Here is a 25987-nt window from a genome sequence, read left to right on the forward strand (position 1 = left end):
AATCCCGTTAGTACTGGTGATAATGGGGTTGTTATGAATAATGAAATACACTGGTACCTCGGGTTACGAACAACAACTTCGAAAATTTTTTGTCTCGGGTAACGAACAACAACTTCGAAAATTTTTTGTCTCGGGTAACGAACAGTGCCTCGGGTTACAAACGAAGGCGAGAGAGAGAGAGAGCAAGGTTTAACGTTGGAGACAAACGATCGCGTACAGTACAAACGAAGGCCACGCAGTACTAACTCCCAACACCACTCCTCTGCTTCAACCCATGGACCAGCAAGTGATCTCCAACATCAAGAAACTGTACACAAAGGAGCTCTTCTCAAGGTGTTTTCAGGTCACTAATGACACCGAATTGACTCTGAGAGATTACTGGAAAGACCACTTCAACATCCTCCACTGCATCAACCTCATTGACAAGGTCTGGAATGATGTCTCCACCCGTACCTTGAAGTCTGCCTGGAAGAAAGTTTGGCCATTGTGTGTACCAGAGAGAGAAGAGTTTGAAGGATTAGAGGCAGACGCAACAGCTTAGTGGATGAGATTGTGTCTTTGGGCAAAAAAATGGGCCTGGAAGTCGATGGCAACGACTTGGAGGAACTGACTGAGGACCACAGTGGAGAGCTCACTACAGATGAGCTTGTGGATCTTCAGAATGAACAGCTAAAGACATTAAAGGAGGAGCAGTCGTCCGATGATGAGGAGCCAGTGACCGTTTCAACTGCCAGGATTAAGGAAATTTGCAGCAAGTGGGCAGACGTCGAAGACTTCATTGTGAACCATCATCCAAACAAACTTGTTGCTAACAGGGCAGTAAACCTGATGAATGATAACGCGATGGCCCACTTCAGAAAGATTCTCCAGCAAAGGAAGCGACAAATTTCCCTTGATAGTTTCTTGGTGCAGAAAGATTCCCAGTTGGCTGCCAAGAAACTCCTGAAACTAATGATTCAGAATAGCAAACAAAGTGACAAATTTCCCATGATCGTTTTCTTGGTAAGAAAGATGGACTGAATCTTTTTTTATTTTACATTTAATTTATTTGGTTGTTTTCTTTCTCTTTATTTAATACGTGAAGTACACGTATTCTTTGCATTTTGTCAGGTAAACGACCGGATGTTAATAAAAAAGAACAATTCTTTCATCTTGAAACGGATTGTCTCTATTTCACTGATTTCAATGTTTCGGGTTACGAACGTTTCGGGTTACGAACCGAGTTCTGGAACGAATTAAGTTCGTAACCCAAGGTACCACTGTAACGTAATCCTGTTTATTTTGCATCGGCAATTTAGTAGTAAAATATTTTTTCAAACTTCTTGTTCTACTTTGTGCAAACTTTAAATAGTTTATTTTATTGAGAAATAATAAAATTATGAACACTGACCAAAAAGAACAAACTCAAAGATGGGCGCAGTGCAGGCGAGCTTTCAGAAACTAAATTCTGTGCATGAGCCTTGATGTTGAACTCTGTAGCGACCGCATTTCCTGAGTAGGAGTCAATGATGCTTTTTCTCAAGTTCAAGTAACATTTGTCAAGGGTTAGCAAATCACCATGAAATTAAATTGTTCAAGTAGAGAGATGATACTATAACCCTTTGGCTTATTGACTTCTGGTCAGCACCAATTCAGTCAATTTCGGGTTATAGAGGTCCTTGCAATAAAGTCATCTCAGGATTGCTTTTGTTGTTGGAACCCTTTCATATATAAAACTCCAAAAACGGCACATCATGCTTACATCTGCTCTATTTTCCAAATAAAATACATCTAATGATTTGAAGAGCAGAGTGAAAAGGGACAGAGAACACTTTTATTTCCTTAAGTTGTTGTTGTTGCTGTAGGGTTTAATGCCATTTTTCAGCACACGATAGGCTATACATGGTGGCCAGTATTAATGGTGGAGGAAGAATCCGGAAAAAACCCGGAAAGAACCACCGACCCACGAGAAGCTACTGGCAAGCTTTCTCACATACCCACATTAGCCTATTTCCTTAAGTAAAGAAGCGGAGTTGATCAAATGGAAAAGTATAAGTTATTAAGTTGAAGAGAAACAACAATAAGTAAAGCGGTAACAACCATGTGGCAACATCTCAGAATTAGTATCAATGATCCTTGGGGTGACATCTCCTGGCACAGTGGGGCAACTTCTCCTGACACCTGGGATGAGTTTTCCCAGTGCTCCACTAGTAGTATCTGAACCTTCACTGTAAACATCTTGTAAGTGAGTATTGTGCATAAACTGATAAAACCAATGGGATAATAACTTGCCAAGTCTATAAATGTCAATTCCACCCTCTTTTCAATGGCACTTGTACATTTTACCGCTGTGAAACGTCACACGCAGTGATATCAGTTTCTAAAAATAGTGATTCGGACAAGGCAAACCAGTGTAATGGCATTCAGTGTTCTTTTCTGTGATACTGTTCGTATTATTGTTCTTGCTGAAAACCATGGACCAGACGTTAAATTTGTTCATCTGAATACAGATGTGCATTCCAATATTTTGTTACAGTGGTGCTTAAGCCTGCAGACTATAAATCATATAATCAAATTTGATGAATCTTTCTAGAACACTATAATACACAAATGGCTTGCATTTCATCACCGATAGAGATACCCTGAATATTCTGAGATGAAAATTCCAAAGGAACTGCCAACCCCACCCCACCCCATTAAATAAAGCCGATGAAGTATTCTTATATTTGATTCATGTTTAAACACACACAGAGAGGGATGTATATAGGAAAGTGACCATTTCTTATATTTTGTTTAGCGCACAAAATTACACTCTGCTTAGTTGATGTAATATTATGCATGAAGAATCTAGAAATGTTTAATATGTATTCCATAAGTTTAAAAACAATGTATCGATGTTTTCTTTGGGTTTTTTTTTGGGGGGGGGGTTGTATTATGCATTAGTGATTTTATTAACCGTTTCTGATTCCGATGTGTTAATCAGTAACAAAGCTAAGAAAAGAGGAGAGAAAATTTATATGTTTATTTCAATGTCCGTTTTACAAACAAATCTTAATTTTGAATGATAGTTTAGAACATATAAGAATACATTATGTTCATTAGAGTTATGTTGTTTAAGGGAACAGTACTGGTTGATTATATTTATACTATGTGAATAATACACTTCCTTAATTAAAAGCTATATACAATTACATTTTCCAAGGGAACTGCCAACACCCCCCCCATTAAATAATGTCGATGAAGTATTCTTATATGTGATTCATGTTTTAAATAGAGAGGGGTGTATATACTAAGTGACCATTTCTTACGTTTTGTTTAGCGCATAAAATTACACTCTGCTTATTTGATGTGATATGCTTGTACAATCTAGAAATGTTGCATAGATATTCCATATATTTAAAAGCAATGCATCAATGTGTGTTTTGGGGTATTATTTGTTTGTTTGTTTGTTTTGTTGGTATTATGCATTTGTGATTTTTTTATTAACCTTTTCTGATTCTGATGTGTTAATCTATAACAAAGTTAAGAAAAGAAGAGAGTAAATTTATGTTAACTGTTTTACAAACAAATCTTAATTTTGAATGACAGTTTAGAACAAATAAGAATGCGTTATGTTCGTCCAAGTTATGGTGCAGAAAAAAGCAGGACTGGTTGATTATATTTATACTACGTGGGTAACACATTTCCTTAATTAAAAGATATATACAATTAAATTTTGTCGGGAGGTATAATTTTCTGCAATGTATTCATGGAAACAACAACACAAAAACTGCTGTCCCTAATGACAGCCAACCTTAAAATAATACATATTTTACACACAAACACTAACTGAAAAGAAAACAAAGTACATATAAATAAATATTATTGGTTTCAACACATTCATTTGGAACACATACATACATACATACATACATACCACTCAGGTGGCCTAATGGTTAGAGCGTCCGCCTCAGATGCGGGAGGTCGTGGGTTTCAATCCCCGGCCGAGTCATACAAAAGCTTATAAAAATGGTACTAACAGGCGCTCAACATTAAGAGGTTAGTGTTAGGATTGGTCGGCCCCAGTGTCAGGATAATGTGACAGGGTGGGACATCATGCTACATGTCTGCGGCATGATGCCCCAGTGCTAGGCATCACTATAAACTGCCACAATGCAGACATTGTAGCGATATGACTTAATTTTTTTTAAAGCTACGTTAAAAAAATCTAAATCACACACACACACAAATACATATATAATATGTACATAGGAGAGTTTTACTAAACGAAGATTTGAAAACTACAAACGGATGATAAAGAAATAAAATGTACAAAATTATTACTGTACATGCTCACATATTATAGTTGAATATATGAAAACATTACATATATGTCGCGATTTACTACATGTTACTAAGCGTCTCTCTGTGCTTTGTCCGAAAACAGTATGGCGGCAGCTGGGCACAATGATGTTACCGTCTATTTTTAGCACAAGGTGGATTTAAGTACAAGCACCATATCATAACTACCTAGATTGACGTCAAGACCAAAAAGTTCTTATCTGCCTTTTCTTTCTGACATGGCTGAAACGTATTACACTAATAATAATAATAATAATAATAATAATGAGGACTTTGTATAGTGCCTAATCTTCAGAAGCTTTAAGCACTTTACAACATTAGACAACACCTATAAGATAAAAAACATATAATATGATTACAAAAACAAACACCATGAAATTAGAAAACATTAAAAAAAAAAAACATGCTGAGAATATTTAACCCTTTACCTCATGCAAGAGTCTTTTGACGCCTCTACACCATTCGCATCGAAGCGCCTTTTGACGCCTCTACAAAAGTCACATGGAAGCGCCTTTTGACGTCGGCTGTAAACATAAGCCATTTTGAGCTGGTTTTCGTAGCGCCACCTTCTGGGAAAAACCCCTATTAGATACTACATTCATTTCTGCTAATGACAATTACGTCAGATCACATGGTCACTTTTATGCACTGGTTGATATCTGCTATTTAAAGTAACTGGATCGTAATCTCCACTCTCCATAATTGTGGTCACGGATTTCATTCAGTACTTATGAAATTTTCATGATTAGAATGACAACTATGAAAGATTCAATAACCTAGGTAAAGGCTCTGATATTGATGTAGGCAGCAATAGTTTTTATAAATTGTCAAATTCAGATGACTTAGTGATGTAGATGCAGACGAAAAACTTGTAAATTTCGAGTATGAGAAATGGCAGCTACAGTTGGTCACATGGCCTCACTGACATGACGGTGAACGAGTTCTCTCAAGATTTTAAAGCACATAAAAAATTCTTCTGTGAAAAATAGTTACACAGCTATAACAATCAGACTTTACTCTTAAATTTTTCCACACATAATAGATGTGTACCAAAAATGTAAAATGGTTAAAATTGCTGTTAAACGTAACATACACTACATTGCCTAACATTTCACAGGCAACCGTATGCGTATGGAGTCAACTAGGTAACAGGTGTTCTATTTATAGCACGCTGCACTTTGTAACTATGCTCTGTGAGGTAAAGGGTTAAGGTAGGAATCATTAGGCTTTAAGTTTGTTCTTGCAGTCGAAATAAGTGAGTTTTGAGAGCCCCCTTGAATGTGATCACTGTGTCTTTGTGTCTAAGTTCAGTGGGCAATTCATTCCACGTTGCTGGGCCCTGGTATGCAAAAGAACACTGTCCATATGACTTTGTTTTCATAGTGGGAATAATGAGTATACGATTGTCAGAAGAGGAGCATAAGTATCTTGCTGGTGTGTACACATGGGTGAGGTCGGATGCACTATGGATATAAATGTCACAAGCTCCAAGTAACAATCATAATGCATTCAAAGGATAACTCCACAGGTGCTCGACACAAACTTGATGTTGAGAAGAAAAAAAACAACAACAATCTGAAGGAAAAAAATCATACAGAGTGGCAAAAATACCTTAGATTACCCTCATGACCCGTTCTGACATAGGTCCCTCTCAGTCATACTATATAAGAGAGAAGGTATGTAACTTCCAAATACACCACTCCCTCGATAACTCGCGCACATCAGGGTCCAGAAACATCGACCGCACTATAAGTGAGGCGCAAGTTATCGAGGGACCGATAAAATAAGCCCAAAACCAATAAAGTGATTGACGACATAACGGAGAAAGGGGGGGGGGGGGTAGGCAGATTATACTGTTGAATACTCACTTTATAATCGTTCTGAGATTAACTGTTAATAAATATCTCTTCATAACGGTGTACTTTATTATTTCCTCATAGGACAACATTAATTTCAGGATAAATTACAGTATATAGAGGCAATCACCGAAAACATTATTCCACGTGGTTTCCGTTTGCTTAACATGTGTACCACTTCACACATTGTGTACTACGTCACTAATTTTTATGCTGAGTTGGATACATTCTAGTTTTATTGTTTAATCCAAATTAGACGTTTTTTTTAGATACAAAAGATCGACTCTTTCGAGAAACAGTGTCGATCGAACGATAGATAGATTTGAATGCGATAGAAGTAAAATGGAAAACAAAAAACAAACAAGGGTTAATCAGTACTAACATATTTAATTGGTCTACAAATTTAAAACAACATAAATTAGAACAAGTTAATACTTGCCGTTTGTGCCACGCTTGACAAATATCAATTCACTTTTTGAAAAAAATCAGTTATTTTTTTTGTGTGTGTTACTCCTTGGTTTCTCTGTCACCGAGCAAAATCCCTCAGATTTTTCAACTGCATGAGCTTTACGTAGTCAACATTTTGAGTCTCCAGCCACCTTATGGCAATATCAAAATATTTGATTACTTCCTGTGCAGAGGGGTGGGGGGTGCAACATCTGCGTCTGCATCACTTTCAACACTTGTGTTACTCCAGTTAGAATCGTCTTCTGCTGCAAATTTGTTTGCTATAGAAATAATTATAGTTTATCTGACATGTATTCGGCTGTGGGGCAATCATTGTCAGCACAAATCCACTCCTCCATATCATCAAGAGAAACGCCCTTCTCAGGACCATGAGTCTGTACGAATTTCTCCCAAACAGCCTCGGCATTAATGACATCAGTTTCACTGAAACATTCGAAGTCACTATGATCGTCGTTGTCTCTGTTACTGTTTTGCTTTACGTCAAAGGCAGCTCCAAGACCCTTAATCCAGCACCCGAGGTCACTTGTAACTGATTTTTTTTAATGCAACAAAACTTCCCCAAGTTGTTGATCAAAACAAAGCCGGTATGTACATGTAATTAGGTTCTCACAGAAGTACTCACAGGTTTCGATGTGACGGTCGATTGGCTCTTTTCATGTTTTCAATGAACAGATTATGTTTGATTATAATGTTTACACTGAAACGGAATTAAAGGATTAGAACGTGACTTTCACACAGAAGACGTTTAATTGGTGTTTATTTCATTCTCTGTTGCCACCTGTTAGCATTTACCAGAAGTTTTCATTGATCGCTATTTCACCAGACTGTTTACATACAGTATACTGACAAGTATTTATCATAAAAACTTACATAATATATATCTTTAAACAGAGGTCTCGCTAGGATTTTAAAACTGGGTCTTTCTGCCTCTGAATTCAATCACTAAATATCAGTACATTTTCTCACTTGGACGCCAGTCAAAGCCTTTGAACTAGCTGCCTAGTTGTTGCATCATATTCTTTTTGTTTTAATGTACTCTTATAAAATGGCAAATGTACTCTTATAAAATGGCAACAGTACATCAAAGAGTCTTTCAGTCACTGAATTCTGTCATTGTAAATATCAGCACAGTTAACTGATCAACACATTTTCCCACAAAGCAGGTGGCTGAAACAGGACTGGCAAATCTTTGAATTTTCCCGTGCACCAATTACATGCGTACGGAGGACTCCCGCCTCAGTGATTTTCTGCGTCCCAGATCAAAAATTGGCGTCCAAATACGCATAATTAAGCGTTTTCGAGATCTCTGAAATTAATTCTTCTTTAGAACTTGCAAATTTCAAAATATGGATTATATTTTTACGGGCATTAATCACCATTTTCGATGATAAAACGAGCAATGTATCAAGGTTTAATTTATCAATTCTTATCGTAATTTTTTTTATGTTCAGCATATTTTAAAGATATTTTAAATACATTTTCTTTGGAAAAAATCAGGAGCCAAGACCGACACCGCGTTATAAGCGGAATCGTGAGTTATCTGGGGGCGAGTTATCGAGGGAGCGGTGTACTTGGTTCCACCCATGACCCTCAATTTCCTTCTACTATTTCTGTCTTTAAAGGCATATGATTATACTCTGTGGCTTGTTTTACTCCTGAGATATTTTTTTCTATTCACCAAGCCATCACTGACTTTTCTGCATTGTACCCAACTGAAGTTATGGGCTCAGAAACTTGCAATTTTTGCTAATTTTGTCTGCTGGGACAATGCCATGCTCATGTGACAACTGGTGGAAAGAGCTACATGTACCATGTTTGCGACTCTACAATACATCCCTTCCTTAATTACAGAACAGTGGTAGATGTACGAGTAAGTTTTTACTTACCAATAACTCAATTCAACTTTAGGAATCCTGTTCCATGGAAGAATTAGACATTGTCTTCTTCAATGCACATACATTGTATACATGTGACTCTCATTTTCAAAACATGTACACTATGCGGCACAAAGGTCAATACCGATATATGATTGGCTCAAAAGGTTATACTTTAATGTATCCTCTCATTAATTTAACACATTCAAATGATTCGTAACATGATGCGATCATATTATTACCTATTTCTGCCTGGGTACAAATAGCCTACATCGTGAAATGGTTCTCTGATGCATGGATGTTATTTAAGAATATAACCTTTTGAGCCAATCACATTTTGCCATTGACATGTGTGCCCCATAGTGTGAACATGTTTTTTAAAAGGAGAGCTGCTTGTATGCGGTATATGTGTAGTGAAGAAGACAATGTCGAATTCTTCCATGAAACAGGATTCCTGAAGTTGAATCAAGTTAATGGTAAGTAAAAACTTACTTTTGCATCTACCATAGTACAAATATTAGTACCCCTACTCCTACCTCGTGGACAGGGTACTAACATGAGCATAGATGTGTCAATGGAGCAAGCTGGATGTGATTCACACTGGTGCTTTTTTAGCCTAATATCAACAATTTGAACACTTTCCTTGCATATAATGAAATAAATTGAGTAGTCCTCTTATTTAATACCAGAAGTATCGCAAATCATTGTAGAAATAGTTGTAAAATCTCATTTACCTTTCTTATCCTATATTTTCATTTAGATCATTCACATATTAGTTCAAATAATGATTACTTCCATTCTTAGCCTCGTTTGTCAGTGTGCCATATAAGGATATTGAGGCTTTAAAAATACGACTTGGTTTGAGTCAGAAATTCTGCACATTAAAAATAAATACGGTTTATCTGTATTTTTGAAATTCCACCTAGAAGCCATTATTCGCCACTTGATTGATAATAACATAACGTAGAATATCCAAATATGGTCTGGCAAGCCTTATATAGAAATGGGGTTATGGTGAGAGTCTCGTGATATCTGTCATGGCAGACGATGAGGTTAGTGTAACCATGCCAATTTATTTTATCGTGTAAGGGCTTAGTAAATTCAAAATAAGCCAAACTTCTTTCTCAACATCATTATACTTATGTCGTAGTTTTCTACATTATTTATATTCTGTCTTTAGTGATGATTTTTTTTTACTCCATTACATGATATGGGATCAGTTCGTAGCCTCAACCACAACAAATCAAGCTGAGGCTACGACATCATAGCTACATCTACCACTGTTCTGTAATTAAAGACGGGATGTATTGTTGAATCGCAAACATGGGATATGTAGCTCTTTCCACCAGTTATCACATGAGCATAGCGTTGTCCCTGCAGGCAAAATTTGCGAAAATCGCACGTTTCGGAGCCCATAATTTCAGTTAGGTACAACACAGAAAAGTCAATGATGGCCTGATGAATAGAAAAATATCACAGGAGTAAAACAAGCCATACAGTATGATAATGTGCCTTTAAAGACGGAAATATCAGAAGGAAATCGAGGGTCATGGGTGGAATCAAGTATTTCGAAGTTACGTATTTTCCTTCTTATATAGTAAGATAGAGAGGGACCTGTGTCAGAACGGGTCACATGGGTAATCTAAAGTATTTTCGTCACTCTGTATGATTTTTTTTACTTCAAACTATTGTTTTTTTTTTTTCTCAACATCAAGCTCGCATCGAGCACCTTTGCCAAAGGCTTTGGATAACCGTTATCATTTGTCAAAATATGGCTGCTGAGAGCAATAACGCTTCCGATTACGCCTCAAATTAAAGGCACAAAATAGCTAACCTTTCTGTAGTCCTACAACATAAGACACATCACCCGATATTTTTGTTCTGGGAGATAGCACTTAAACAAAAATAACATGTGATACGTCTTACACTGTAGGACTAACCTTTCCGTACTATTGATGATTGTTAACCAAACGATACTGGATTAAACAAAACCAGTATTTAAAACGTAAAAGCTCAGAGCAAGGATTTCACTTACCAGTGGTTCAATTACGACCTCAAATTCACCCCCCTTCTCTTTATCTCCACTTTTCTGGAGGTTACCCTTGTAAATAGTCATTTTGCGTCTAAAAAATAAAGAACTTAGTTCATTTACTGGCACTTCCTCTTTATTTGGGTTACTTCGTGAATAATGAAGTAGTTACTGTGACATCACTGTGATCGTACATTTTGGAAAAAAGTTTTCAAATGAAACGAATATAGCATAGTCTTACTAGGCCACCGGAGCGGTCGTGCCACATTGTATTAGCATAATTATGAATATCTGTCCCCACTCCCAAAAAAATTGAACTAAAGCAACAATAACAAAAAATAATTAAATAAATTTTAAAAAAATAAAATAATGCAACGATGGCGAAAAATGGTTGTGAATTCCTAATCATGCAAAAGAGTAAAGATGCAAATAAAATTTATTAGGCATAAACGAAACATGCAAGATAAGTTAATAAAACAGAAAATGAACCAGTTAAAGAAAGAACATAAATTATAATAAATAGACATTTACGTTATTAATGCGAAAGCACAACTGCCTAATGAACCAAACACGACAGTAAAATAATGAACTTTATCGATAGAACAGAGAGCGCCACTGCAACATAAAGGGTGAAGCTACCCTAAAGTAATATAGGCATCAATTTCTTGATGGTATTCGAATTTACATTTACACTTTTCAATAATACAGGCATTTTTAATGTCGAGATAGCTTAATTCTCAATAGTCTATGAAACATTTGTATGCATTCGAATTGTGGGTTGGTTAGAGCCAGAGAATGTCAAAATTTGGTGATTTTGCCTGGTCAGAGAGTTTTGTCGTTTCATACTTTCAATATGTGAAAAATCTTTGTATTTATATAGCTGAACGTTTGGACAACATTTTCTCATTGGACTCTTTCGATTGTTATTATATATGTTTTGCCTAATTATATAGTGACATTTTGACAAAATTTGAGTGTTATACTTCTTCGTATGTTGCTTTATATTTTACGTCAGTAGTATAAAAAGTCTTTATAATTTCCATATACTTTATTCAAAAGTTACATCAGTTAACCATATTTTTGTTTAACCAAATGATTGTGTATCTTTGACCTTAAATAGCGGTTTTGCACAATTTTACTGCATTTGCAAACTGAATCTTCTTTCCTAATCATGAAATTCCTTTCAACATTTCGTTCGTTTTTACACTTTGCACATGTCATCCAACCATGAGTTTTTCTTTTGGAACTCAGCGGGATATTTAAAGTCCTGACACTTCATGCACAAAATATTTAGCACACCATACAACGTTTTGCAAAGGCAGATATACGTTTGTACATATGTTCGTTTCCCCAAATGTCGAAACAAAATATATCCGTGTAACTCTAAATTTTTTGTATTTTAAGGGAACAAAGTTACATGCAATTATTGCCAGTAACATTGAGAGACTTTAATATGAATTAATTAGTGTCATTTAGTACATCATAGCAAAAATGATAGTGTAAAATATGAGTGATTTAGCACTTACTTTGTTTGCTTCATCAAATAGACATTACTTAGAGTGCCAATGTTGCCCTCACACATCGAGATATACGTGGAATATTTACCCTTCTTCTGTATATTTAATTTTGCATTGTTTGCTATTTTTTAATTTTTTTTCTTCTAAATTTCATTATATGCTATTGTAATGTAACATTGTATGTTGGACTTAATCTAATCCAAAATCAAGTTTATTTTCTACCTGACCTGAATTATTGATTTTGTTTTCATTCTATAAACAACTAATACATAACTAAAATATTCTCTATGTGCATGGATTTAATATCAGGATCGTGAGAAAGATTGCCAGTAGCTTCTCGTGGGTCGGTGGTTCTTCCTGGGGTTTTCCCGGGTTCTTCCTCCACCATTAATACTGGCCGCCATAGATAGCCTATCGTGTGCTGAAAAATGACGTTAAACCCAACAACAACAACAACAATATCAGGATCATTATTGAATGAAGTTAACATGTTGATTTGGGTCTGGATCTACGTTATTGGAATTCTCCTTCAATTTGCCTTTTGTACCTAATTTTGTCCAGGCTATATATTATAATTTTAGCAACAGACTTTCGAATAATAACTACCATTTTATTTTGCAAACATTAAGAACTTTCAAGAAGGTTATTATCCATTAGGTATTTTTTTAAAATAGAAATGTTAATTGTGACCTGTTAAGTGGAAGACTATATAATCTTGTTACCGGAAAGATTATTCATTCGTACTTTATGTATGTATGTATGTATGTATGTATGTATGTATGTATGTATGTATGTATGTATACACTGCTTGATACACTATATCCAGTCTACACCTAAAATACATATGGTACTTGTGAACAATTATTCAGAGCATATGTCGATGTGGTCATTTAGGCACATTTACACATCTTAAATTAAATATTAATTGTTATTCTTTAATTTAGTACTAATGAAGTTTTACCAAAGTCTATTCAATCATGATTATCTAATGACAAGCACAGTAGATCTACTAAATTAACTTCAAGACGAAAATGTTTGATCGCTGTGGACTTTTACAATGGCGGCCAGGCTCGAAACTGGGTCAAGAAAAGAGCACGTCAAGTTTAATAGCCCCAATATTGGGTAGTAGGAATTTGGGGTGGGGGGCACATGCGTAGCCTTTTTGTGACATGACAGCGCGCGACATTAAATACTGTTTGGACAGGATCACACCTTTAGGTTGACCGCGTCCAAAAATGTCCCCGTACTTTTACATTGACCTTTTGGACAAATTCATAATGTATCATTTAATGTTCTGTAAATTACGAACGCTGAAAAATATATATACTGGTCGGAATATGTTCATGCCTTTTTTAAAAAAAATATACATTTATGCAAAATGTGTCTTTATACAAAATTAACGGTATAAATTAAAACAATGCCCACCGTTTGTTATTAGCTGAATCTATAATGCATTATTTAATTGTATTGTATCATTAAGTACTTGCCATTGCAACTTGACTATGTTTATCTAACATAGTTTGAGACATTATAGAATAGATGAAATGAGTACAGCGGCCCCCCGATGCTTTACTCCCGTTTGCTCCGAACGCTGGACATGATAACGCTGATCACTGATGCTCTCGAGTATACGTACGTAGTGCTTATTTATAGAAAAAGCCCATGTGACCAATGGCCAATCTGACTGCATCGCGCTCGCTGACCATAAGAGTGCAAACGGCGGACTAGCATGTATTGTCAGTGAGTGCAAGGCAAATTATTGGAATTATGGAATAAATTGACAATGTCGTGGCTAAAATATACATGATACAATGTAATTTCATCATACTTTTATGACAAACAATGTGAAATATATACACACACAGACACACACATAATACATATCGAATTTGTTTATTCTATTGGCTCAAAACATAACCCCAAGGAAAGTGTACACATACCGTTACGACGAACCATATCAAAAACTTTTCTTGGGATTTATTTACAGTGTTTATATAATCAATGATACAAAGTTGCAATATCCTGTCGACAATATACTGTAACTATACTGGAAATTACGGTTACAAGGCACACATACTGTAATTTATTTAATGCTATATTGATGTTGTTGTTGCTTTTTAAACCTATTATAATGTTATACAAATCGATTAATGATATTAATTAAACATGAAAAATGACCAAATTCCGCATCTGTCTCTGTCTCTCTCTCTCTCTCTCTGGATCATCGTAGCAAGATACGGGCGAAAATCTATGAAAAGACGAGCGTAGAGGATTTTCGCTTGGATTCCGCTTATATCATAATCAACATATCAATATGCAAAGGTGATTGTGAATAGCTACAAAATGCACAAAACTACATTTTGTAGCGGACACACTCGGCAGGGATGTGAGGAGTTCATTCACTCGGTCAATACACAGTTGCCTGTGGTCAATCTTAACTCCGTGCAAAGGGCAAATATGTGTAATTGTATGTGATATAAATAAAATATATTCATAGTATGTACGCAGTATCAATGATATACCATCGTTGTATAAATGTTTCATTAAAAGGAAACTCGGCAAGCCTTCTTTTCTTTTAATGAAAAATGTATACCTTTCGTGTTATATCATTGATAAAACGTACATACTATACATTAATTCTCTCTCTCTCTCTCGATCGCGTGAGAGATTTCGTTTCGATTTTAAACATTTTCTCATTTTCCATACATGCAGTGGGGATTCACTGTTATTGTTTAAACAATGGAAAATTATTCGCTTAAACTTCCTGTTTCACCGGAAAAACGTTCTTATCTGTGCACGATTTTCTACGGTTAGTTTATTTTATGCAATCTAGATAAAATGTATACACAGTGAATTGTACTCGTCTCAAGTGGTGAAAGGAATAGTATATGGCTTTCTAGAAGTGGTCGAGAACCAGTTAGGAAATTTACGTAATTAAATTTACGACGATAAGTGCCGAAAGTGCCGATAGTACTTCCCGCGAAATGTAAGTTGTGTAACAATTTCATATCGGCATATGTTGATGTTGTTAATGACAATCAGCAAGGACGGAATTAGTTAAAAGGGAGAGTGAATGTCATAAATATGTTAGAATTTAGTTTAAATAGTTTTGTAATAGGAAGGATGGATTAATAAGAAAATGTAAAAACTGAAGTTTAGGCGCTCCGAAGTTACATAACGTTATAGCACGGAACGTTGTATTATCGCGGTACTTAAACGTTCTTGTTGGTACATATTAAACTGTGTTGCTATTGCTGCTTACTTATAATTTGTAAAGTTTCTGTGACTCTCCCTCTTTTTATTCCTCTAAAAAATCTTTGTCAATTGAATCACGTAAATGTAAATAAAACGGCATATAATGGCTGACCCGGATTAACGTACCATTGGGGAACAGTTCTATATTATCGCAGTATTTGCCTGACTTGACTATGGTGATAGCACGCAGGGTGTTGTTGTTGTTGTTGTTGTGGGGTTTAACGCCATTTTGCAGCACATGATAGGCTATACATGGCGGCCAGTATTAATGGTGGAGGAAGAACCAGAGAAAACCCCGGAAAGAACCACCGACCCACGAGAAGCACGCAGGTATTATAATCAACATAAATTGCAACTTACCTATGAGAAGGAATGTCCACGCTTATACTGGCAGAATATTTCCACAATAAACACAGGGATGCAATGATCAAATCGAACACATTAATAACATTAATATAATTAAAGTGGAAATCCATGAATAAAAAAAATTGCAAATGAAAAACAATATTTAACTTTATGTGAATTTTAAATGCAATGTAGGCAAAAAAATTATATAAAATACTATTAATATTATTATGATTATTGAAGTATTACTGATTTCAAAAGAGTTTAACTGCTATTATATTCTTATTTGCATACGAGAAGTATGATGAGCAACATTTTGTAAATTTTGGTCCATATTGGCTACCATGGAATGAAATTGCAACATTGACCTTGTAAGGACATGTATGTCACCATCATTATATGACCTATAATCATGAAACATTGACAATACACTGAATATATTTTGTAATCATAGCCAAGGTCGACTTGTCTTTTGTTTATGATAATCAATGGAATTGCATGCACTTTGCAAAAGAGTGATGCTCTTTCTTTCTCATCGTAAACTCGTAAATTTTTTTGACATTTTAGAGAAGATTGTGCTATATAATAAGATACTTGCATCCTTAATGGTTATTGTGCTGTAAGATATTTGTGTCCTTACTGGCTACAGCTTTACATCTGGGAACAACTGCTAGACAGTGCGTGTCCAAAATTAAGTGGAAAATCCCATTCACAGCGATAATCTAGAGCCTGCAGTAAGTTAATAATACAGCGCTGGAGTATACACTGCTGTCTGGCTATTCTGTGCATGTAAGGTTTTCGTCACCAGTATTGACACACAACACATACCGAATTCGACATTGACAAATATAAAATACTGCAATGCTTAACATTTGAAAGGAGGCAGTTATCACTAGAATATTCTGTTTAAAAGTGTCAGTCAAAAAGGAAGGCTAAAGAAATCTTTGCCAAAGCTGCAAAAAGAGCTCAACTGGCATATCAACAGGTTGTGTTCATTGGAGAAAAAGACAAGTGAATGTATGTTATTATTTGTACATAGTTGATGTACTTGCATGTTTATTTTACAGATTTGTTATGAAATGAGAGAAGTATAATATATTTGCTGCAAAAATTGAGCAATTATTGTGATTAAATTATGATGTGAACACTGAAATGCACATGAAATAACTTAAGCACCAATAGTATTGGAAAACAAATTCATGTGACAATAAATATTATGAAATTGTTCAAGTCAATTTGAAATTTTTTGGTAAGTTTGTTAGTTTTTCAAATGATTTTTTTGTTATAAATTATGTTCACAAGTTACACTATGAGCAATATTTTATGATAGTAATATGCATTTTTGGCTGGGGGCCCCCTGGATGCCTGGATTCAGGGCACTGCCCCTTGAGACCCCATTGGAGGAGGACCCCCAAACCCCCCTTTCAAATTTGCAGCTTTTTTGTAGAATACCAAAATCGTGTGTGAATTATTGTGGGCTCTATGTTATTGTGGCAAACAAGATTTCCTGATTAATTTTGGACATGTGCTGTTTAGCAGTTGCTTACAGATGTAAAGCTACAGCTAGTAAGAATGCAAACATGTTATAGCTCAATTTCCTCTAAAATATCAAGATTTTTAAAAATCTTTAAATTGACAAACAATGAACATCAATTTGTTTTTGTAAAGTACATATAATTCTGTTGATTGTCATATACAAAACTCCTGCCGATGTTACTATACCTGCATTGGATTTGATTACAAAATATACTCAGTGTGTCGTCTCAAGTTTGATGATTCTAGGTCATATACCAAAGGTGACATAAATATCCTAACAAGGTTGGAATTTTATTCCATGGTAGTTAATATGGACCAAATTGACAAAATGTTGCTTGTGATCATATTTATCAAATATAAATAGGAAAACGATAAGTTAAATTTTCTTTAAATCAGTAGCACTTAAATAATAGTAATAACAATAGTATTAATAATTTTATATGTTGTTATATTTCTTATCCCACATTGCATTTAAAATTCATAAAATGTCAAATAATATTTGGTTTTTAAAAAAATTGTCAATGTTGTTGTTCATGGATTTCAACATTAATTACATCTATGTGTTCGATTTAATCATTGGATCCTTTTGTTTTTTGTGGAAATATTCTGGCAGTGCAAGCATGAACATTCCTTCTTGTAGGTAAGTTGTAATTTATGTTTATTAAAATGTGTGTGCTACAATAGCTAAGTTAGGCAAATACTGCAATAATATAGAGTTGTTCCCCATGGTACATTAATCTGGGTCAGCCACCATGTGCTGTTTTATTTACACTTATGCACTTTGATTGACAAATTTCTTTTACAGGGTTAGATAGAGGGAAAGTCATAGAAACTTTACAAATTATAAGTAAGTAATAATAGCAAAACAGTTTTAATACGTTCTGATAACAACATTAGGTACCGTGATAATACAGCATTCCAGCACAGTTTTGATGGCTTGTCTTTAAAATTGATAGTAGTCAAATAGACTGTTTTCCACCTCTTTTTGTTATTTTTTTAACACGTATTTAAGAACTGGTTGGTTGAAGTGTATGGCAGCAAACAGTTTCCACACAGGAGTCGGATTCATTTAAGCAGCTACTGTTGTGAGTGCAATTCTTTAGCGACCTGATTCCTTCACTGATTTCGATCAACAAAGCATATAGGAATTTGCCAGATAAAAGCGTGACCAAAATAGAGGATGTCATCAAGAAACTTTAGTCTGACGATCAAGATTCTATGGTTCCTCCAGTTCCCAATGTAGCAGATGGAAGGACAGCAATACTGTCCAGCTGCCCACTCACCCCATTTAAGACATGTCTTTGTACTAGAGAATAATGCAGAACATCACAGAACACATAAAAAAATTGCACCAATAATGTCTAATAACATTAGTTTTAGTAGTTTCGAGTGTTAAGTAATACTTCATAATGTGAAAATAGGGCATTTTTAAATAATTGATTGAAACAATTATAGAGTTGGGTGATAACTCGCGGCTTTAACTGATAGCATTGACCAGTCAGACTAAACATCACGACTGGTATAAAATACCCCAAGACTCTAAAGAACACAAAAAACTATACTAGGCACCATTTTTAAACCTTCAGGGGAAAAGAAAGTATTTCATACATAGTCTTGTATTTCATTTATGGGAAGAATAATGCACGAAAGAGCTGCCACTGGAAGCTACTCTTCGTTTGTAATCAAACAAATTACTATACAGAAGACAACAAAACACTTTCAGACATGAAAGCCAATAAAATTATTTCATATTCGTTGGCAGTGATATTAAATGTAAAAATTAAAACGAAAAATGTTTCATAAATCTAGAAATCAGACATTCGCATTCCTGTTTTGGGTGACTTGTCCTAACAAGTGGAGAGATTTCTCAATAACAAACAAGGGCAACTTCTTACAAATTGTGCAAATCTTAAAAGGGGGATGACTAATCTAATGGAACAAGCAACATATAGTGGATATTTTTGTCTAATTAAAAAAAAAGATTGGTTTATGTTATTGGTTACTGATATGAACTTGCGATCATAAGGTAGAATGAGAAAATGATCGCATTTACAGATATAATTGAAATATAAATCATTAAGCGTTTGCATTTCAGTGCCTTTTAGATTGGGACATATTCAGATGTGGAAGCCCTGCTTTGCTTTAATAACTGTTAAATCGAGCTACAAGTTCTTATAGTATAACTATCACAGGTAAAACATACATTTGTTATCCTTGCGAATGTAAAACAATTGTGAAAATTTTCTTAGTTGTTATCTAATTTAGGTTTATATTCTCTCAAGTAACAGAAAAAGTTAAAACAGAAGAAAATAACACTTTTTCTTTCATCATATAGTAGATTTCTTTGATAAGCATACAAAAAAAATTTAGATTAGCAATTATAATTAAATCATTTGTCATCACCTCAAAGCCATAACGTAATTATAACTAGGTTAAGGTCATGCACAACCATGTAAAAACATGACAAGATCTGTCTGTTTAAGTACCTATTATGACATTCAGGATCATAACATGTTGGAGTGAAGACATGTTTCTGCTAAAGTTCTCTTTGATAAGTTCCATAATTTTTAAAAACAATACAAGTTTGGAATTCTTTATTAGATAAACTTGCACATATTTATTAACACATTAGATTGCACCTTTCAAGATGAAAGTAGTTAATTTAAGTTAATTTGCCTTTATTTCCTTAACATATATAGATATAATTTCGAAATTGTCAATCTTACAAGTAAAGAGCTAAAATAAATTGACAAATCACCCAGACACCCTGATTCGTCGGTTAACCGATGACTCGGGGTACCTGGATGGTTGACAAATTACGAGTTCTTCTGGACATAAAAACTACAGAATATTATAAAGACAAACAATATATAAAAGAAAACCTAAAAGAAAATTAAACATTCCAAATCCTATAAATTTATGCAACAACAATTTAATGTATAGAATCATGAATATAAATCTAAATAACCAAACTTTATAATAATTTCAATTAATTGTATAAAAATTACCAATTTTTAATTTGAATTAGTTATATAAAAATTACCAATTTTTAATTTTTTATTTCAATTAATTATATAAAAATTACCAATTTTCAATTTGTAAGTATTAATTCACATGCCAGACAAATAAAAATACTTTTATTGGACATCGTTGGTGCAATTTGATTGTTCCTTGGTGAAAAAAAGTGCCGCCCCATATATAGTGTTACAATGTAGGACAGTGGCTGTGATATGCATGATTGGGGGATAGGGTCTGTCTTATTGCCTGACCAATTGGCACTGCCTAGATTGTTCCATGTTAGTTCATGTTGGAACTGTAGGTGAAATATTAAAGAACATATCACATATTGGAACCCAGTATTGACACCGTTGCACAGATTGCTTTAGTCATACGGTACTGACTTGGATGCCTTTTTACATCCATGCACAATGAAGTAGTTCAGTTTTAATAGCAGCAGTAGCTTACCCATGGCTATTGTTTAGCATTCTTTTTCATGCTGGAAAAACTTACCGTCTGTTTGATGTGATTACATCCACCTTTAGAGTGAAGAATTGTCAGTATGATGCAATTCTTATCACAGCTCTTTTGTCCCTGCTATGTTATGTACAAAACAAGCACAGCTAGCTTATCTTTTTCAAGGACATTGATGTGATCAGATGTGTGCCAAGCACCAGAGAAAAATTGCCTGTTGGATTGTTTTTTTTTCTGACTGTAATTCCGACCTGGCCTCTTAGTAGTTATACCTATTTGTGTTATCCATTCAGTTTTATTCCCATTGTGGAGGAGATTCACTGTTCACCTCCTAGTATGGTGCTGCCTTGCATTGTGGAGGAGATGCATCACTCGTCTTTTGGTGTGTTGCTGCCTCCCATTGAGGAGATGCACTGCCTGTTCCATAGCATGTCACTACCTCCTTTGGTAGCGACATGCTATGGTATATGCTTATAGCGTGTTGCTGCCTACCATTGAGGAGGAGATGCACTACCACCACCCTGTCCAAGGTAATGTGTCGCACCCTTCCACTAAGAGGGATCAGCAATACACCTCCCTTAGGGATGCATCAGTTGATGATCCTCTATCCTCTGATCATCACACTAAGGCCTCACAGTATGGGAATAGGGTTTACACTGAGTTCCCCCAATCTCCACCCTCTACCACCTCATTATGAACATTGGGAGAACAACCAGAGGGCTCAGACTAGGATAGGTCATCGAATTAGAATTCCCACCTTTACTGTTATGCCAGTGAATCCCTCTTGGATGTGGGTCCCTACACCTCAGGGCCCTTGGGCTTTTGGATCTTGCTCTCATAACAGAGGTGATGCTGTGGCTCATGTCTTGCCATCACCTCATCATTGGGTGGAAACCATTTGGAAGGCTAGAGGTGTGACTTCTTCCAAGAATGACAGATGTTCTCGTCTCTTTCCAGTTCTTGCCACTCCTTTAGCCCCTACTCACCGTGCTGCAGTACGGGACATTGTGCAGAGTGTTCCTATACCCTCTTCACCTCCTTTTGATTTAGTGATTCCTACACACTCTCCAGCTCAGTGTCCTCGATGATGCTATTTCCTTTGTAGTAGACTCTAATGAGTTCAACATGGAGGAAGCACAAGTGACACCTGCATGTACGCCTGCTTCTTCATCTTTGTTAGATGTGGAAGGGGAAGTATGGTCTTTCGACAAGGTAATAAATGAAGTCTATCACCTTTTACCCACTGACTTGTTCCCAAAACTCGCTGCACAGTCCAAAAAGAGCCTTTCCAGTATGGAAAAAATCTCGGGAGCTCAGCCTCATCCAGACCTCCTCCTTTCTCATTCTTCTTCAATTGAGGAAATTGCTCGGAGGTTTCTGACAGACCAATACATAAATCAAGTTGGACCGTTCCATCCTCACCATTGTGACCCTTGGTCTCTTCTGCCAGCTATTGGGTACATTCCCCAAAGTCCAACTGCAAACTGCACAGACCCATATCTGTCATTGTGTAATGCATCAGCAGATCTGGTCTATGCAGTTCATTAAGAGTAATCAGTTGAACAAACAACACAGACCCTGCTCTGCATGGTGAGTTATCATTATGTGATAGCAAATCAGGGTCTGTGTTGTCTGCAGTTGAACCTGTCTTATAAGCATATATGTATATAGTGAGTCCAATAAGAGATAATGGTTTCTGGTCAGTAAATTTAGTTCAGGCTTTTAGTGTACCTTGACCAAGAGCCCAGGTCATTGAGACCTGTTGGTCAATAATCTCCAGAGTCGACCATGCTGTGTTAATGCCCATATAGAGGGCTATTAATGGTATGGCAGGTGTATAATGTGCAGTTCATATTTCTCTTGTTTTCCTTTCATTTGATATAAAAAATTTGTTCAAATTCTACCTGCATGCTGTATTCTACTGGTAATCATATAGTCCTTTTTTGTTTTGTTTACAGTTTTTATGTTGAGCTGGAGGCACTTTTCGACCAAGTCTTTAAGCTTTTCACAGAAAGTCTACCTACATTCTATAATATTTGTTATAAACAAACAGTTAGGTACAGACGGTGTCATCTTCTTTCTGACATCCTGAAAAAGAACCTGAGGACTGGAATCATCATGGCTGACGGAAAGGGTAGCAAACGAAAGGGTGTAGGCGAACCATGTGCAGAAAATAAAAAATTGAAAGGAGATGAAGCCCAAGACACAGAACAAGACTTTTTGTCAAAGATTAAGAATGCTCGCTTGAATGTCTGCAAGTCGGTGGAAGAGTTTAAGTATAACAAGAAACGGGTCAGAATTATATCTAGGTGTGAAGAGTTTCCAGATGCATGTGATGGCATAGTGTACTGGATGGCCAGAGACCAGCGAGTGCAAGGTATGTTAACATGACATATGGGCATGAAATAAATATTTTAAATGCATCCATGCTTTGTTAAAAAAAATACAGACTTTAAAAGGGAGAAACAATTCAAAATATTAAATCTCTAGCAGAAAAGCATGCAAAAACTGGTATATTACCCACTGGACTAACTTTGTGGAAGGTCAACACCACAATTACTTTCGTGCATCTCCATGTCCATCTGCACACTAGTTTAACCTCAGTGTTAACATTTTTACATTGCTAAGTGAAAGGCAGGTTTGACCAAAAGAGGTGAGGAGTCTTTATTTAAAAAAAAATGGATTAGTTTCAATAAATTTATTTGCCCAGCAGCAATTGTTCTGGCATCTTTGTGACGTTTGGATGATAATGTCATTTGCCCCATGAATGCATCTTTCTGTTATGCCTTTTTTCAACCTGCTTGGAGGATTGTAAAGAAACTTTGTAGACTGGATATGTAGTTGAGGCAGGTGCCCAGTAAGGTTGTCCTTTTTTTTCCATTTGCCCAATTTGGAGGAAATTGCTTGACAAATTTTCAAAAGAGAATCTTTGAAGAAAAGAATTTTGGAATTTAAATTTGTTCGTGATTTGGGTGATTTTATTGAAACTTTGTGTACTAGATTGTTAAAGTATTTGGTTGGTTTAAATGTGCTGGAATTTTTACTTACAGTAGCTCAGTTGGAGAAATGTTGGACTCGTAATGCTAGGTGCATGGGTTCATTACCTACCTATTCCAGTCCAGGTCAGTTCCCTCAGTTGTCCATGTGAAAGGCAATATAGTCCTGTTTCCTCTGCTTGACATAGCCAATGTGTATTTATTGTGCTTTAAAAGGCAGCAAAATAAAAAAGACAACTATCTGCATTGTAGTTTGAATCTTGTATCGTTTATTTTCTCTCCATGCTTGCCATCTGTGATCTTCATGTACATGTAATATGAAATGGCTGAACCACAGGGAGCCGGTGCAGTTGACATGACACAACACCATTTTGTATCACACTGTTATAACATGACACAAAATAAATTTGTCAGACTTTGATTGTGGGAAGGAAATGATATTGCATTGCATGGAGTATTTATTAATGCCTTGTAATAACCCTGCCATATATACAGGTAGTCTTTTACTTACTATTGTGAGTCATTCAGTAAAAGCTTTCACACTATTAGAAATTTAGCTATGCAGTATTGCGTTACTGGAAAGTAGAGATCGGGTCTGGTCATGGTTAGCTTAGAAAGTTTACTTTTTTTCCTCATGTAAACCTAATTTGCATTATTTGAAGCATCCAAGCCTGAACTTTCATCTCATATTAATGCTGTGCAAACTTCCAAGTGATGAAAGTTTTTCAAAGCATTTGATATTGTAAATCATTATTAAAAAGAATTATCATAAGACCTGGTGAAGCTACACTCCTGTGTTTCTCACTATAAAGAATACCATAGTTAATGAAATGTCTGTTCAGTAGCAGAGACAAAAGTATAAGATGTAACTTTATTTTTGTGTGCAGATAATTGGGCCTTCTTGTATGCCCAGAAGCTTGCCTTGAAGATGCAGGTGCCACTGCATGTCTGCTTTTGCCTTGTTCCCAAGTTCCTGGATGCCAACATCAGGCACTATGGATTCATGCTGAAAGGCCTTCAGGAGGTGGAGGAGGTAAGGCATTACTGCTTCATGATTAAAGGCCTTAAAGAGTTGGAGGCAGTAACCATTATGCCATCAGGCCTTTCAGCTTTATTTTTGAAGGCCTTGAGGAAGTGGATGAGGTAGGTTTGATTACAAGGCAAGTCATTATAGCTTTTGTGCTGAAGGATATATAGGAAAGTAGGAGTGGTCGGCTTGCTGTCAGCATTATTTTGAGCACTCTGAGAAATTTTTTCAGACATGGGACCAGGACTGGTGACTTTAAAGAAAATCACAAGCCCTGAATCAGATTCCACTAGCCTGGACTCACAATTTCCATGTGCCCAAATTGGCCCATTTTTTTTGTTATTTTTTTTTCACACAACATTGCAATTGCTGTAATTCAGATGTGAAAAGAAATATAAAAATATTTTATTAAACTGAGTTTTTTTTCTTCAGGACTTCACATATTTCATGTAGAGCAGTTTTATTTTTCTCCAAGTCACGATGTTAACCACTTTCCAGTTTCTCTCAGTGTACTCAACCACTCTGGTGGCCTAGTGGTTAGAGCATCTGCCATGGATGCGGGAGGTTGTGGGTTCAATCCCCAGCCGAGTCATACCAAAGACTTACAAAAATGGTACTAACAGCTCCCTTGCTTGGCACTCAGCATTAAGAGGTTAGTGTTAGGACTGGTCGGCCTGGTGTCAGGATAATGTGACTGGGTGGGACATCATGCTACATGTCTGCAGCATGATGTCCCAGTGCTGGACATCACTATAAACTGCCACACTGCAGACATTTTCGCATTATGACTGAAAAATTGTTAACGCTACATTAAAAATCCAAGTCACACACACACACACACACACACTCATACTGGTGGATCAGCAGTGTTGATGTTCAGTATCCTTTTTAAGAATGTCCTGCTTTGTAGTTTCTTTTTACACAATTTCGATGCTACTCATAGTCGCTGCCTAATGTGTTTATGCAGTTTTGCATCACACTAGTGTATGCATGAGCAGCTCAGTTATTATTCATTAAACTTTTAACTTTTAACGTGTTCAACAATGCAATAGTAAGCAAATAAGACAAAAAGAATCAAAATATTTTACTCAAGTGTTTCTGCCCAAATCATTTTTTTTTCATTTTTATCTCACCTTTGCCAGAGGATGGATGATTTTTAATCAAAGACTCAAAAGCCATTATTTATTGTTCATCATAAACATTTGATCCCTTCCTTTCTTATGATACCTCAATAACCATTCGACATTTGGCCTTCACTCTCCAGATTACAACATTGCTATAATCAGTTAACAC

General features: G+C 35.8%; 2 protein-coding genes across 2 annotated transcripts in view; one reads left to right on the forward strand and one right to left on the reverse strand.

The window, feature by feature from the left end:
• LOC149799148 (integral membrane protein 2C-like) overlaps positions 1-10719 on the reverse strand; it is a 45080-nt gene extending 34361 nt beyond the window's left edge. Inside the window, exon 1 of the mRNA XM_089958267.1 lies at positions 10554-10719. Within this exon, the coding sequence (XP_089814393.1) occupies positions 10554-10634 (81 nt within the window). The 5' untranslated portion in view covers positions 10635-10719. The remainder of the gene's footprint in view (positions 1-10553) is intronic.
• An 11855-nt stretch (positions 10720-22574) lies between these two features.
• Positions 22575-25987, forward strand: part of LOC149799149 (deoxyribodipyrimidine photo-lyase-like) — a 58958-nt gene continuing 55545 nt past the window's right edge. Inside the window, exons 1-2 of the mRNA XM_089958273.1 lie at positions 22575-23048; positions 24555-24700. Coding sequence (XP_089814399.1) covers positions 22580-23048; positions 24555-24700 — 615 coding nt within the window. The 5' untranslated portion in view covers positions 22575-22579. The remainder of the gene's footprint in view (positions 23049-24554; positions 24701-25987) is intronic.

This window comes from Sinohyriopsis cumingii, chromosome 5, assembly GCF_028554795.1.
Source record: "Sinohyriopsis cumingii isolate HCF-2022 chromosome 5, ASM2855479v2, whole genome shotgun sequence".
Taxonomy (NCBI): Eukaryota; Metazoa; Mollusca; class Bivalvia; order Unionida; family Unionidae; genus Sinohyriopsis; species Sinohyriopsis cumingii.